We start from the raw sequence: 16,940 nt of genomic DNA on the forward strand, positions 1-16,940 counted from the left end.
GAATGTTACAAATCCCAATATAATGGAAGTCTGCTGTAAAATTCTTCCTGTTGGTTTGGCTAGTGTTATTAGTGCAACAGTTGTCGTCAACAGTGCCCTATGTTAGAACGAAAGCATAACCAACTAAACATCTGATGATATTTTACTTCAGACATTCAGCAAGAATATTCACACCAACCTTTACAAAATTGGTGATTCACAGTACAGTACACTTAGGACAGATAAATTTGCATAATGTCATGATAACAGGATTGACAAGTTTTAATACATGTTCATTCTCGATCATCTGCTTATAACCAATAAATTTTGACCAATATTCAGCAAACTTAAAAGCTTACAAGATGGTTGGTTACATGTGATTAATGAAGTTAAAATAGCATGAAACAAATTCAGTAAGAGCGGTAGGAAGCTTTTATAATAGTGGCATCCATACAGTGCTACTAGTCATAAAATAGCAGTATAGTAACGTAGAACCGAAATTATTATGATAATAAAGTAGCAAATACTTTGTTAATATTTGTACTGTTTCATAATACTGTTTCATAACAAAATTTTAAAAACCTTTATTTACTTTAGTTAAAAATTACAGGTACTGAAAATGATTTGTTAAAAGCTACTCATGCAAACAATCAAGCAAACCCAAGCTCAAAGTAAAAATGGCAAATGAAAGATGGACTGCATTGTTAAAGACCCTGGACACTACTGGTAATTGTCAAAGACAAGTCTTCTCACTTGGTGTGTCTCAACATATACATAAAATAACAAACCTGTGAAAATTTGAGCTCAATTAGTCGTCGAAGTCGCGAGATAACTATGATAGAAAAGACACCCTTGTCGCACAAAGTTGATTGCTTTCAGAATCTTGATTTCGAGACCTCAAGGTCTCAAAATCAAAATCGTGAAAAATTTCTTCTTTCTCGAAAACTACTTCACTTCAGAGGGAGCTAGTTCTCACAATGTTTTATACTGTCAACCTCTCCCCATTACTCGTTACAAATTAAGGTTTTATAATAATAACTATTTTGAGTAATTACCAATAGTGAACACTGCCTTCAATGCTCATAGTACATGTACATGTTCATGCAGCTGAAAAAACACCTTAAAAGTGACTTGCACATACAATGTTTGCATGCGCTAAAAACCAAAAACAATCTGTCAGTAAATATGTGCAATTAAATAAAGCTATAGTGAAAGTAGTTCAGCTGATAAACAAATTCAACAAAAAAAAGCACAACATGCATGCATTTTGATTAAAAAACCCAATTTGGTACATGTACATTATGTACACATGTAACAAACTCTGTTTTTCAAATAAGGGGTATATTTTCCATTACACTTGTTTTTTCCCAATGGCACAAATGAGAAAACCCAAAACAAGATCTGGGCCCAGTTTCATTGCTCTGCTCACCGTCGAATTCTGCGCTTACGATTACCATTCTCGAGAATGCAATCACAAAGCTCATATTTTCATACATGTCTTGTTTCTTAGAGGGCAAAAAATTAGCTTTTATTTCATTTATATCTAGTGTAAGTTCAAAATCTTTGGCAATTTGAGTAGAGAACAGATTTTAACATGAAGGTGCTAGAATTCTGAGACAGAATGTACCCGTCATTTGGTTTTTATTATGGGCAATATCAGGGAGAAGTAACCGCAAATCATTCTGGTATATCTCAATCGATTCTATATTATATTTATAAAATAATAATTTTGGAGCCTCATCATCTTTACGCAGCAGTGAAGCTGAGTTGCAGCCGAAGGTACAGCGTGTTTAAGATGCTGACATGCAAGGGCGCCTACAGCAGCCAGCCACATTGACTAATATATGACCACAGAGCACAGCGTGAGATTGGAATTGTTTGATTTGTCTTTGAGGTAGTGTAACCGGAGGGCCTGGAGGGTATCCCTTGTGGCATAGGAGACAACCAACGCACAATTCTACTCCTATCAAACCAGGCCCACATAGGATTTGAAACTTTGCATGGTGGAAATATGATAAAGAAAGGTTTGTGGTAACACCATGTAATGACTATCTCTAATGAGTTGGGGTGGTTCTGAAAAGAACCGTTGGTTTCAACTCGACGTTTCGATTCAGTATGCTCTGATCATCTTCTGGAAAATGAGTTGATCGCTTTATTGACCCAATTCAACTGACGTCACCATCAGAATAATCTTGGATGAGCCATTTTGTTGGTCAACGTCACAGTGGGTTCTTCAGTGAAGTGCACATTTTAGGCGACGCGAGATTTACACGTAAATCTATTTACCACCAAAATGGTAAGCGTGGCCGGTCGCCGCGTGTGGTGTGCGTGCAAGACGTGGCATTTACACGTAAACCTAGTGACCACCAAAATGGTGAGCGTGGCCGGTTGCCGCATGTGACGTGACGCAAGGGGTCAACACACTATTAAACTACCCATTCATCCCAGTCATGACAGTCAGGTTGGCTCAGTCATGTCAGTGGTTACTGTCCCTGCCTTTCACCTCTCTGGTTCAAGCATGGACCGGAGCCTTGCATGTGGTTTGGAATACTCATTCCCTACCCGACTGCATGGGTTTTTCCCTATAGGGGTTTTCCTCCCATGTCTTTAAAAACAGAACTTTCTTCACTGTCTCCTCTAAAAAAAGTTGGTACATGTTTGATGTTTCCCATTAAGGGCCAGTCACACTGCATCGATAAATTGAAACGATACCGATCACGTTAATAATGCCATGAGCGTGAGCGTATTCTGCGCTAAGCAATTCAACCAGTAGAATGGGTTCTCTTTGCGTCATGATCGTTATTGTTTTCGTTATCGCTGCAGTGTGACTCGGCCTGTAGGATGGCTTTTCCGACTACATGTACATTATTAAGATCCAGATGAGTTAGCGATTGTTCTTACCTGACAGTGCGATCAGCTGAAGCGCTGGAGAAGTTACCCCCTCTGTATCCGCTACCTCTCTGGAAGCCAAGCTGTGGACGATACCCACGCCCTCGCCCTCGGTTGTTTTGATTAAAATCTTCTGGTTTCAGCACCTTGGCTGGATGTCTACACAAGAGGAAACCCACAGTAAATCCATTTTAGTTTGGTTAAAAACTCCTAGTTCATCTGAACAAAGCTTTGATGTTGTCAGCAGCAGAGTGTGGGCTTGACTCCCAGCCATGACACTCCAGCCCTTGAGCCAGGCACTCAACCATAATTGCTTCGTACAAAGTTGAGAAGGTAGTGCATTCTGCTTTACCAGCCAGGCTCCTAGTGGATGATACCAACGCCTACATCCTTATAGACTGTGAAGGGGATAACCCTGTTTCAGCTACATAACTACATGTAGGTGGCAACGTGCCCCTTCTGGCATTTTATTTGGGTTGAAAGACCAAAATAGTTCAGTGTAGCCCTCACCGTAAATTGGCCATCAGGCCTTATAATGTTGGTGATATCTCATAAAATATGTATGTTTAAAATTTTAAAACTTCTTTATTTTAGCACAAGTCTCTTTACCTTCTACTCTTTGAGCTGACTAACATTTTAAAACACTCAACTGCAAAGGTTTTATATAATTGCTAAGTCTGTACATATTATGTGTTTCATATCACAGGGTGGCATAAATTATCCCCCATGCGAAACAATTCGATAACATTGAATGGTTAGACAGTAGGAGAATTGACTATGCACTGTGTAGATGTAATCACCACAAGACATCATACTGCAGACTGGCATCGTATACATGTAAGTGTCTCATAATTAAACTCAATTAAAGGATACAACTGGTGTCAATTGGTCAGGTTGTCTAGCTCCTTGAGGGACTGCTTAAATGTAACATTACAGACACTGGACACTATTGGTAATTGCCAAAGACTAGTCTTCTCATATGCATAAAATAACAAACCTGTGCAAATTTTAACTCAATTGGTCGTCGAGGTTACAAGATAATAATGGAAGAAAAAACAACCTTGTCACATAAAGTTGTGTGCTTTCAGACGCTTCTAGACATCAAAATCTAATTCTGATGTCTCGAAATCAAATTCAAATATTTTAGTGGAAAATTAGTTCTCACAATGTTTTATACTATCAACAGTTCTCCATTGATCATTAACAAGTAAGTTTTTATGGTATGATTATTTTGAGTAATTACCAATAGTGTCCACTGCCTTTAAGTTCACCAGTCTGAAACCAAAATTTATTTGGGTTGACCAAGAGTCGCTCCTAATATATTTGGTTCGGCGCGACTCTGGCGCGCCTGTCTAAAGAAGGTGATAGTGACTTACTCTGCCCCTGGAAGTTTTGTAGCGGGAAACACATGGCCTGGGGGATACTGCGGGTCCTTATAGCTGACGCTGTAAAACAAAGTGAAGGAAATTATTGCAAAAGAAAATTATTATAAAACTTTAGCATATCAGCCTACATGATGAAATCACGTACACAATTACAAAATTGGAGATTCCAAAAGAAATTCCAAAAGACCCCACCCTCTGAGACTAATCTGTTCCATCAATTACAAAAAAAATCCATGTACACTAATAATGCAACCATAGAAAAATGACTTGACAATTCAATGTAATTAAGGCAGAGGTGAAGAGCAACTCTAAAGCCGTGTTCGCACTGGATTAATATTTTGGGTAACTTAACCATGACGCTGGGTAACATTCCGACGGGTTAACTTTCCTACCGTCCGCACTTGGATTTATTTGACTCGGCTAAACTAACCGAGACTGTGGGTAAACTAACCGAGCTGGCCCTCTGCGTAACATCGAATAATTCGATAATCACGAAAATCTTATTCTTCCACGACAAAACATGTCAGCTTCTTCGGGTCACGGACGGATGGGACATTAACCGAGTCGTCGCGTCCGCATTGGACTTTCTGGCTCGCAATCTTCCTGGGCACCTTTGGCTCGGTTAAACTACCCATTCAGGTCGGGTAAATTACCAGGGCTTTAATTACGTTTCAGTTTATTTGATTGTGAAGCCGTGGAGTCTCAGAAAAGCAAACTTAATCACTATACTAGCCAAGAACCCCATGGAGAAAAACACTAGATCTGGAAGCAAAATCTCAGAGAATTCTTCCGGGAAAACCTCCATGCAGTCAGATAGGAACTGAAAATCAAATTCTCAAAGTGCCCCCAGCGTGATTAAAACCGGTCTTCTAGAGGAAATACACACTTGCAATACAGACATAAGTTTACATGATCTCAAGAATGATATAGAGAGGTCCTTTATCTTTACATTTTTGGTTTTTCCTTTGGGCTGCGTCATGCCTTCTAATCTTGTTTTACACATCCGAGTGTTTCAAGAGATTACTCCCGTTCCTGGACATGGAAATGTTTTAGAAACACTGCCTCCTAAGCTTACCTTAAAACATTGTTCTTCTCTAGGTCTGGAAGTGATGGTACACTTGATTTCTTTGTGCTTCAGGGAGGGAAAAAAAGTATAATTACACATGACGCTAAACGACTATTACTCTCATTTTAGGACAAAAATGAGATTTTTTAGTTTTAAAATTTTCAATGAAAGACATACTGGGTTGGCATTCACACAGCTTTGGGGTTCCCTGCAATGGGATTCTTTAGAAAAGGGAATAATAGAACAACAATAACGATTGGTTGATTAAAGTCGCCGCTGGTAACGACAGGGTTAAAGGCACATGACGCATTTGGTAATTGTCAAAGACCAGTATTATCACTTGGTGTGTCCCAACATAATAATATGCATAAAATAACAAACCTGTGAAAATCTTTGCTCAGTTGGTCATAGAAGTTGCAAGACAATAATTAACACCCTTGTTGCACAACTCTGTGTGCTTTCAGATGCATAATAAAGGGCTTTGAACAGCTGAAGTCTTTTATTATTTGCGAGAGAATTTACCTCCTTCTCAAAAACTACGTTACTTCAGAGGGAGCTGCTTCTCACAATCTTTTATACTATCAACAGCTCTCCATTGCTTTTTTATGCTAACAATAATTTTTAGTAGCTACTAATAGTGTCCAGTGCCCTTAAGGGATTAAAAGTTAACAAGCAAAAAAGTTGGACAAAATATTACTTACCCTCCCTGGAAACAGACGTACTCATCATAGCCAATATTTCCCCTTACACCATGGTCAAGGGTAGAGTCAAGATCAACATTGGTTGTATCCTATCAAGAACAAATTCAAAGACAAGTTTTAGATGTTAGTTAAAGGAACGCATTGCCTTGGATCGGACGAGTTGGTCTATAAAAAGCGTTTGAAACCGTTTGTTGTGAAATGTATATGGTTAGAGAGATGTTTTAAAAGTAGAATATAATGATCCACACAATTATCACTCAAAATTGCACGGTTTTCTTTTTACGTCGCGAACTATCACCGTCGGCCATTTATGGGAGTCAAAATTTTGACCCCCATAAATGGCCGACCGTGTTATTGGACGAGGTAAAAAGAAAACCACGCAACTTCGAGGCATATTTGTGTAGATCATTGTATTCTACTTTTACATCATCTTTCTAACCATATGCATTCTATAACAAACGGTCACAAAACGCTTTTCAAAGACCAACTCGACCGATCCAAGGCAACGTGTTCCTTTAAGTAAAGGGCTTTTTGAAACGGTTTTCACTTTATCTGTATTCTGTTTAGTCCACGCAGGAAGAATAATTTGTAATTGGAATATATACAATCTGAGAAAATTTTTCAGACGGCAACATCTCTCAAATTCAAGTTTGGGGGGACGAAAACTGATAGCTTTTTCCATAACCACATTACTTCAAAGTGAAATGCTTCTCAAAATGATTTATACTTTGCAAAGCTGCTGTACACATGTACTTCCAACCAAGTTTTTATTGCATCAGTTTAAAGGCAGTGGACACTATTGGTAATTGTCAAAGACTAGCCTTCACAGTTGGTGTACATATCTCAACATATGCATAAAATAACAAACCTGTGAAAGTTTGAGCTCAATCGGTCATCGAAGTTGCGAGGTAATAATGAAAGAAAAATATCCCCTTGTCACACAAAGTTGTGTGCGTTTAGATGGTTGATTTCGAGACCTCAAATCAAATTCGTGGAAAATTACTTCTTTCTCGAAAACTACATTACTTCAGAGGGAGCCGTTTCTCACAATGTTTTATACTATCAACAGCTCTCCATTACTTGTTACCAAGTTAGTTTCTATGCCAATAATTATTTTGAGTAATTACCAATAGTGTCCACTGCCTTTAAGGCGTGGTTTACAACACCATCCCTTTGAGTCTGAACTTTACAAACCTTGTCTAATGCATCCGTGTCATACAGCTCCTTGAAGAAGGCAAACAGCGGATTGCTCTTGTGGACGTAAAGACGATCCGGACCAAGACTATTCCTCTTCTCTGGTAATAGGAAGATCAGGAATATTAGCAACATTGGGATCAATAGGAACAATAGAAACATTCATCACACAAACATTTAGTGTCTCAATGGACCCTTCCCATGAAATATGCTAATAACATTTACGCATGCGTACAGACCCTGTTGGTTGGCAAACGCCATAGAGTTGTGCACTAAGCAGACGGGCAATCGCGTCTGCGTCACGCACCCATTAGCTGTGTACAAAACAGCGCGATGTTCCCTCATTTTGCCAACCAAAACGTTAGTGCGCACGCGCTACGTGCAATTTACATATTTCATGGGAAGGGTCTATTGCTCCTCTTGAAATGTCAAACAAATAACAGATTAATTTTGTGAAGAAGAAGTACCCATTCCTGATTGTTTTGAGTAAAAAAGAAGCAATATGTAAATGTATTTCTAATACTTTTTCTGCAAGAAATATTATATACATTCATGTGTCTGTTGCTGAAACCTGACTGAGTAACTATTAAAGTTATGTTGAATTAATTGAATTTAATGTTGTAAATTGTGACAAACTAACATTTGCAGCATGTTTTAATAAGGAAATCAATGTGTGGTGAAGATGTTTTCAACTAGTTTTTTAATCCCAACGAGGCCTGGTTCTTGATAATTTTACCGAGACGGAGTCTCGGTAAGTTGTTCATGATGTCTGTTTAAGCTTGAACATGAATCAAACAAAAATGATTATTCTTACTCTCTGCTTCTGTGAGGTCACAGTAGACCTTGGCGACGGTCTCCAACAAACGTTTCTCATCAACGAAGGGCAGCAAAGCAACACCTACATGAAGAAAGATCACAAGAAATCACATCCAAAACTGGTTTGTCACGGAGGATCGTAGTTTGGTAAAGACTTTATTTAAAACTAATGACCATTAAATCCTTATTTAGTGAAAGCGCTGCAGCTGTTGATAGTATACAAATATTGACTGCTTGGGGTGCTGTGGTTAAAACACCTGAGGTGATCCCGGAGGTTTTTTTTTTCCCCAGAAGTGTAGCCGAGGGAAATAAGAACATTCTGAGGATCACAGAGGGGGTCATAATTTTAACCATAGCACAACTAAAAGCAGTCAATATTTGTTTTATAACACCCAATATATATACATTGCTGAGCATTAAGGTACCGCATCTCGTAAAACGAACACATATTATGTGCCGCACTCTTAGTTAATCAAAAGGCATAATCTGTGTAACGGGTTATTATGGCGTTATACTTTTCTGAGAAGGTTTCCCCTTCGAAGTAATATGGATCGGATAATTTGTTACCAAAAAAACATTTGAATCTGAGAAACAATTCACTCATGACAAATTAACCAGGTTGTAGGTTTTGTTGATTTATGAATTGCTAATGTTGATCTAATGTTGTCCATCCAAAATGCCAAAGGAAAACCTAAGTCTCATACCTTGCCATGCGTACTTCTTGCCATTCAAATCGATTTTGAAGTTGGTCGGATAGCAGTCGATGATTGGGGAATCCTGTATAGAAAACAACCAGGGAAAAATAATCTTCCATCCATCAATGTATTTTGTTTACAGAATGTGCTCTGTGCTCCGTTTGAATTAAGTGGAAATAAATTAACGGATAGATTGATTAAGGGCAAGAGATTTTTTTTTCTTTGTTAGGACATTTGGGATGTTGAAAAAAGAGCACAAGTGTCATGACTGGAACCCCAACCCACAATGGACCGATCCGGCCTGTCAATCAAACTGTGCGCCTTCACCCATTTGACCAATCACAGCAATGATTGTGGTCAGACAAACTCGGTCATGCGTGCGCGTATATTTGGCACGTGCGGCAGAATCGTGCAGAATGTCATTGGGAGTACTTGTACACGTGTCTTGCTCACATGCGCGGTGGTTAGTGGAAAGCCAGAACGGTCCATCTGCTGCTAACAACACCAGAGCTTTGGTCAGGTGAACTAACTCGCACAAAAAATGTTCGGAACATTCCAAAGGACATCCATGCAGGTTGTAGTTGTAGGTCACTTAGCAAGCACACTTGTGTACAGGTTTCCCCAGGGTGAAAGCTAAAGTGATAAAGTTCTCTTATTAGGCATCCTTAGAAACCTTCAAATCAACCTTAAAGACCCATCTTTTTCAAAGACATTTCAGTAACATTCACTAGACATTGGAATTTGTTCTTGTTTTTGCACTGCTGGAGAACAACCAAGGGGGAATATTTGTATTGGAGCAAGCGCCATGAGCACTTTTTGTGGATACCGGCGCTATAGAAGACGTCATTATTATTATTATTACTATTATCCTTGGTTTTATGACCAGAAATCTTTCATAGTAATAATAAAACACAGTCCTCTGTTGAATGCATTTAAGGAAAAGATACTATGAAACAATTACTTACAATATCTGACATGAGCTCTCTCCATGTGGGAGGAATGAAGTTACCGCTGGCCGCAGGAAATACACTCATCAACTGCTCCAGGGGTTTGAACTGCAAAAAGGAAAACAAACAACAAATCAATTAAAATTATTGTCACATAAGTGAACATAAGATTTATATTTCAAAACTGGCTTGTATCTTGAATTCGTTAAAACAACAAACCCCTTGCATATGTCGCCATCACTGTGGCCAAACAATGGAAACGTTTATGCATGTACACGCCAAGCACAACTCTCAGCCAATGACAGGTCTTCCTTTGACCTCCCCGAGGGAGCTATTTGAGCTTGTGACGTCATATGAGCTATACAAGAACTGCTTTTTATTATTATTATTACTCATAATCTTTTAAATTATCAAGATCGTTTTCCCATACAAACAGTGAAAGAGAGATTTTTACATTGATGCACTCGCAAATAAAAGCACCTCCTACCTACATGTACACATGTTATGCAAATGCGATAGGAAAAAAACACATGTGCAAAATACGACTGTGTTCGAATTGCAGCTACAGCTACAGCTAAATTTCCGCATCACCATGTGTTGAGGTACATGTATAGGGTAGCCCTGGCGGCCTTTCACTTTCGTTTTGTACTACAGTGACGTCCTGGACATCAGGGTACATTTCTGGGGCGGAAATTGTTTACAGCTTCATAACTCAAATATTACCTGCAAGAAAGCACCAATTTCAACAGATTCACATTCCATGGCAGCATTTGTTTTTCTGCGGTGGGTTTTGATCGTCATATATTCTTCACAAATCCGTCATTTTCATGGAATAATGCAGCCCCCAACGTTAAGAAATTCTCTTTTTTGTTCGTACTCTCAATCTGCCGTGTGTACGCAAGACGCACAACGCGCAAATTTTGAATTGTGTTGTTAACGCTGTGCAGTCAAGATACAGTGACCAAGAATTCAAGCGTCTAAGCTTGCATTGTGCGTCTTGCACGTGAATGTATACGTGTACGCACGACAACAGACAACACTGTGAGAAAACGATCGATACAGGATTTTTTTAACGCTGGAAGCTGCATTATTTCACGAAAATGACGGATTTGTAAGGAAAATATGAGGACCAAAACCCACCGCAGAAAATTGTATGCCGCCATGGAATGTGAATCTGTTGAAACTAGTGGCTTGTTGCAGGTAAGATTTAAGTTATGAAGCTGTGAAAGTTTTCCGCCCCAGATTAGTTTAGTTGTGTACAGAGAAAGAGTCCTATATAGGGCTAATGTATAGGGTATCCTTAGCAACACCCTTAGAAATAGCCGTAGCCCATGGGCAAGTTCGATCAGCGACCATTTGTCAACCACTAGGCAATGTTTCAAAGTTACCTATGCATGAAATACATACTGGGTACCAGGCAAAATCGCCCAGTGTTCGACAATTGTCAACTTTTAGTCCCTTGATCGAACTTGCTCCTAGCTTATACATCAAATCGGATACGGCCTTAATTTTTGAATTTCAAAAGCGAAGTCTGGCTTCTTCTTAGACATCACTGGTTTTGAATAGTTCAACATAACACTGATGATACTCACCGGTTTGGTACCCGTCTCAAAGTCATGTGGCATCTTGGCTACATCCAGGAAGTCTGAAGCAAAGGGGGCATAGTGATAGGGGTAGTACCAATTCCACGATGGACAGCCCTGGTAGTAGTAACGTAGCACCCAACACATACCTAGTATGTATGCCTCTGCCTATGGATAGTACGTAGTACACAAGTAAAAGGGGTTACAGTGATATCAGAGATATGGGTAGTACCAATTCCACGATGGACAGCCCTGGTAGTAGTAACGTAACACCCAACACATACCTAGTATGTATGCCTCTGCCTATGGATAGTACGTAGTACACAGGTAAAAGGGGTTACAGTGATATCAGAGATATGGGTAGTACCAATTCCATGATGGACAGCCCTGGTAGTAGTGACGTAGCACCCAACACATACCTAGTATGTATGCCTCTGCCTATGGGTAGTACACAGGTAAAAGGGGTTACAGTGATATCAGAGATATGGGTAGTACCAATTCCATGATGGACAGCCCTGGTAGTAGTAACGTAACACCCAACACATACCTAGTATGTATGCCTCTGCCTATGGGTAGTATGTAGTACACAGGTAAAAGGGGTTACAGTGATATCAGAGATATGGGTAGTACCAATTCCATGATGGACAGCCCTGGTAGTAGTAACGTAACACCCAACACATACCTAGTATGTATGCCTCTGCCTATGGGTAGTATGTAGTACACAGGTAAAAGGGGTTACAGTGATATCAGAGATATGGGTAGTACCAATTCCATGATGGACAGCCCTGGTAGTAGTAACGTAACACCCAACACATACCTAGTATGTATGCCTCTGCCTATGGGTAGTATGTAGTACACAGGTAAAAGATGTTACAGTGATATCAGAGATATGGGTAGTACCAATTCCATGATGGACAGCCCTGGTAGTAGTAACGTAGCACCCAACACATACCTAGGATGTATGCCTCTGCCTATGGGTAGTACACAGGTAAAAGGGGTTACAGTGATATCAGAGATACGGGTAGTACCAATTCCATGATGGACAGCCCTGGTAGTAGTAACGTAGCACCCAACACATACCTAGTATGTATGCCTCTGCCTATGGGTAGTATGTAGTACACAGGTAAAAGGGGTTACAGTGATATCAGAGATACGGGTAGTACCAATTCCATGATGGACAGCCCTGGTAGTAGTAACGTAGCACCCAACACATACCTAGGATGTATGCCTCTGCCTATGGGTAGTACACAGGTAAAAGGGGTTACAGTGATATCAGAGATATGGGTAGTACCAATTCCATGATGGACAGCCCTGGTAGTAGTAACGTAGCACCCAACACATACCTAGTATGTATGCCTCTGCCTATGGGTAGTACACAGGTAAAAGGGGTTACAGTGATATCAGAGATATGGGTAGTACCAATTCCATGATGGACAGCCCTGGTAGTAGTGACGTAACACCAGCAGAGTGGCTGTTTACGAACTCATCGCCACTCTTTAATTCCCATAAAACAAAACAAAAGTTTTGGGGTTTTTTTCAGTGTTTTTGTGGAATTTGAGCTTACCACTTTGTGACAGAATTGTCTATCCGTTGCAAGGACGTCAAACTTGCCCTCATAGTAGCGTTCCTTCCAACCATCCTCCCATAATCTGAACAAAAAATCATGCAAAGATTTAAAAATCAATTGCAGAGGTTACCACAAGATAAACTGGTCATCTTAAACAGATGTAGATGCGAATAGTCTGCTGTAATGAATACTGAGAAGAACCAAACACAAGAAATCACTCAGATCGCGTGATGTGGCACAACTGTCCCGGCCGTTGCTCTCGACCAATAGGAATGAAGAAACTGTCTTATAAGCACAGGTGCAAGCTCGCGTGTCACGCCCATGTTTCAACACTTTTTACTGGTCATTATCAAAGGTTTAAACACCCCCATGTGATGCGCTCTCCACCAATAGGAATAGCGAAACTGTCTTAGGTGTTTCTGAATGTATGTTTAAGGCAAAGTTTACCTTTGTTTTTTGGAACTGTTTGATTGCTACAAATGTAGACATACAGTAAAATTAACCAGTGAAAATGTCATTTCAAAAGGTGGTACAGTTGTAGTGATTTTTAGAGTAATTATTAAATAATAATAATTATAAAAATAATAATTATGGCTTCTTGTATAGCGCACATGTCTGTCACTCTGTGACTCTCTCCTGGCGCTGTAACATACAGTATTTCCTGCCAGATTTGGGACAACTTTTGAATTGCATTACATGTACATCCCTTGAAAGAACCCACTGCACTTATCATTAAGAGAACAAAATTGCATGACACAGAAAATGTCAACAAGTACCAAAGGAAATTTGAACTTACTTGACAGAATCCGTCTTGTCCAATTTCTCATACTCATCTTCCTCTTCGCCCTCATGGGGTCTCTTCATTCCTAAACCCGCTCTGTTCTGGTTGCCACTGCTCCCCGATGCAATAAAGGAAGCCTTCAACGCATCCGCTGCGTACTAGACATGAGAAATAATAAAAACGGGCTATTCAAAAGGACTTTACAACTGGTTGCGATGCATTGAGAATACCAATACCAGATTGAGAGGAACTTTGCATTGAGTCATGTGAGAGTTGGAAACTTGATATTTTGAGGTCTCGAAATCAAGCATCTGAAAGCACACAACCTTTGCAACAACTGAACATGGGCGTTTTTTTCTTTCATTATTATCTCGCAACCAAGATGACCAATTGAGCTCAAATTTTCACAGGTTTGCTATTTTATGCATATGTTGAGATACACCAAGTGAGAAGACTGGCCTTTGACAATTACCAAAGGTGTACAGTGCCTCTAAGTCAACTTACCTTGTTTTGTTGTTGGGAATAAGTGCTGTTATCTCTCGCATCTTTAATCTCTCTAGCACTGGCTGGAGTGAAGTTCCTTGATACCGGCTGGGAAATAAACAAGAATAGTTTGAGACACACAAGAACCGAATATTTTGAACGTTAAACACATTAAAGGTACTGGGCCCAAAAACTAGCTGGGCCCAATTTTCGTTAAGAACGCCAGCAGAAAATACTGCTCAGCTAATGTTTATGCTGGGTGGAGCACCAGCCACAACAAGGTCAGCTCCATGGACTTTGGCTGGTAAACATTGTCTGCTAAGCAATACCTGTCTGTGCTTTGCAAGTTTCTGTGCTTACAGGCTTTATGAAATTGGGCCCTAATAATTTGTAGCAGGGCTGTAATCGTATACAAAGAACCAATCTGAGAACTGGGCCCAATTTCATAGAGGTGTTAAGCACAAACATTTGTTAAGCATGAAATTTCATCTATGGTAAAAACAGGATTACCCAACAAATTTCCATTTGTTGTATGTTAGTCGTTACTGGTATTCAGCTGTTGTTTGCTTATCTTGAAAATCTCGTGGAAATTCGGTTGGTAATCCTGTTTTTATCAATGAGGAAATTTCATGCTCAGCAAATTTGTGTGCTATAGCAGCTCTGTGAAATTGGGCCCTGATCGGCCGTCTAGATGGTGAATGAAACATGGTCGGTATGGTACGCAGGCATGCAGAGATGAGGAATGACCATGCACATAACAATTTGAACAGTGTTTCTCAGTTTCTTACAGCAATATTAAATTTGAAAAAAAATAGATAAATCAGCTGATCAAACTTACCTGTGGTGCTAGGAGTCCCCCACGTTTGAAGCCATGGTCCTAAAAAAACAAGATGCACATAAATAATGAAAACAATAAATTTACTCAGAAGACCAAACCAAGATTGGACGTATATGATTGGGTCTAGTGAAGACCTATAACATCAAAGAGGCAAATGCTTCTATGCCCCTAGTCATTGTACTCATGTCCTGAGAAATGGGCCATTTACTTTTAGGCAAGCCATTAATGACTGATACTAATCAATATGTATGCTTGCTGGTTTGGAATAGAAGCGAGGATAGTTATTAAATTACTTATACATTTAATACTTTTTGTGACTTGGTTTTGTACATTCTTTGTGATTTACCATTTTTTAATTGTAATTCAGGCGTAATTTTTTTTTTTTTATAAATCCGTTGGAAGAAAATTATCATACTCTTAACGTAATTGTATCTTGAACCTTAAAAATACCAACTGAATAGCTTGGCTCTTTCAAAATTATTTGATAAAAAGTGTTTTTCCTTACCATCTTCATGCGCTTGTTTCTCTCTTTCTGGTTCCTTCTGAAGCGAAGCTCATTCTGTCTCCGCTGCTTGAAGATTTCATCTTCAGCTTCACCCAGATCTAGACATCCAAAACAATAACAAAACAAAAAACTTAAATAATAATAATAATAGTGGTTTCTTGTTAAGCGCTCAGGTCCCTCACGCAGTGACGGTTCAACATTATTATAATAATAAAAATAATAATAATAGTAATATCAAAGTCTTATATAGCGTACGTATCTACCAAACAAGGTACTCAAGGCGCTGAGTATATACAAACTTTCAGAAAGATAGGTAATTGCAGTGATGAGTTTTGAGACCCAATTATTTAGCACCTTTTAAGGCTTTACAAGGTGCTACGGCCACTGGGCCTTAAATCATTCCTTAAACAATATCAGCTCCCTGTGGAGTATACAGCCTGTGCCCCCATATATGTAGCGCAATCAAGGCTAATCAATCACAAGAACCAACTCTGCCCACACAGGTACCCATTTACCCCTGGGTGGAGAGAAGCAAGACATTAGCAAATTATTATCGAGGGTTTTGACCATATGCCAAAACCACATTTGTTTTCATCTAGATTTCAATGTTTGTTTCCCCTTATACTTCTTTCCTCTAATTCTGATAACCTTATGACCTTTGAACCTTTCATTCATGCATCTTATTCACTGTCGTGCTTATCCACGATCCTTTCTATGGTTTGTCTGGCGATAGCAAAATCATACTTGCATATCCTAAAAACAATGGTGAACTTGTATTGAGGCCCCCCACGCTAGTGGATAAGTAGTTCTCGAATATTTTCTCTTCAGTAAATTAGGGAGCACGTATCTATTTAACCGCCCGAGAGGTAGGCCGAAACTGGCCGAATCGCCCGGCGCTGTAATGAGCTTCATCATCAACAGGTGAATGCACACCGCTCGGTTTCCTAGCCTGCATATTCATGATCTCCTTGCCCCTGCTACCCAGCTTTTGGTACACAAAGGAATAGATGGGCGACTGTTAATCCCTGATGACTTGGACAAAGGCCCTTTGTGCCCGGATTAGAGAAGGGTCCGATACCATAAACTTCCAACTATAGTGCATAGAAAGGTGTTCTGGAATCCATGAGTTCTATTGCGGTTTTTTTTTTATAGACTGCATTTATTTTGCAAAAATAAGTAAACAAAAATATCTCAGCTCAATGCTGATGTTAAAATGCTACTAACCCTTGATTGGACATCTTTGGTGGTGCAGAGATGAATACGAATTTAAGGATGGACTTACAGTTTAACGGCACAGGACCAAAGAAGAATACAAATATTTCTCCCTAAAATACCTAATCTCCATTTATAATCCCAAAATAAATTGTGGATTCAGCCATGTTTACATTCCACAACTGACAAATTGTTTCTTTAAATTATGGTGTTGCACGATTTAAACGGGCTGTGTTCATTCTTTTTTTTTTTTTTTTTTTTGCTCATCACGCCTACTTCATTGACGACAGCAAAATTAA

General features: G+C 39.4%; 1 protein-coding gene across 1 annotated transcript in view; it reads right to left on the bottom strand.

Annotated features, from left to right (window-relative positions):
* Nucleotides 1–16,940, bottom strand: part of LOC139945599 (5'-3' exoribonuclease 2-like) — an 84,134-nt gene that overhangs the window by 50,148 nt on the left and 17,046 nt on the right. Inside the window, exons 16-29 of the mRNA XM_071943010.1 lie at nucleotides 15,430–15,527; nucleotides 14,925–14,963; nucleotides 14,108–14,194; nucleotides 13,619–13,761; nucleotides 12,820–12,904; nucleotides 11,265–11,423; nucleotides 9,691–9,780; nucleotides 8,735–8,807; nucleotides 8,029–8,112; nucleotides 7,215–7,315; nucleotides 6,021–6,109; nucleotides 5,329–5,385; nucleotides 4,245–4,313; nucleotides 2,881–3,027 (exon numbers count right to left, since the gene is read on the bottom strand). Coding sequence (XP_071799111.1) covers nucleotides 2,881–3,027; nucleotides 4,245–4,313; nucleotides 5,329–5,385; nucleotides 6,021–6,109; nucleotides 7,215–7,315; nucleotides 8,029–8,112; nucleotides 8,735–8,807; nucleotides 9,691–9,780; nucleotides 11,265–11,423; nucleotides 12,820–12,904; nucleotides 13,619–13,761; nucleotides 14,108–14,194; nucleotides 14,925–14,963; nucleotides 15,430–15,527 — 1,321 coding nt within the window. The remainder of the gene's footprint in view (nucleotides 1–2,880; nucleotides 3,028–4,244; nucleotides 4,314–5,328; nucleotides 5,386–6,020; nucleotides 6,110–7,214; nucleotides 7,316–8,028; nucleotides 8,113–8,734; nucleotides 8,808–9,690; nucleotides 9,781–11,264; nucleotides 11,424–12,819; nucleotides 12,905–13,618; nucleotides 13,762–14,107; nucleotides 14,195–14,924; nucleotides 14,964–15,429; nucleotides 15,528–16,940) is intronic.

The sequence above is a fragment of the Asterias amurensis genome, chromosome 1, assembly GCF_032118995.1.
Source record: "Asterias amurensis chromosome 1, ASM3211899v1".
NCBI classification, from domain to species: Eukaryota; Metazoa; Echinodermata; class Asteroidea; order Forcipulatida; family Asteriidae; genus Asterias; species Asterias amurensis.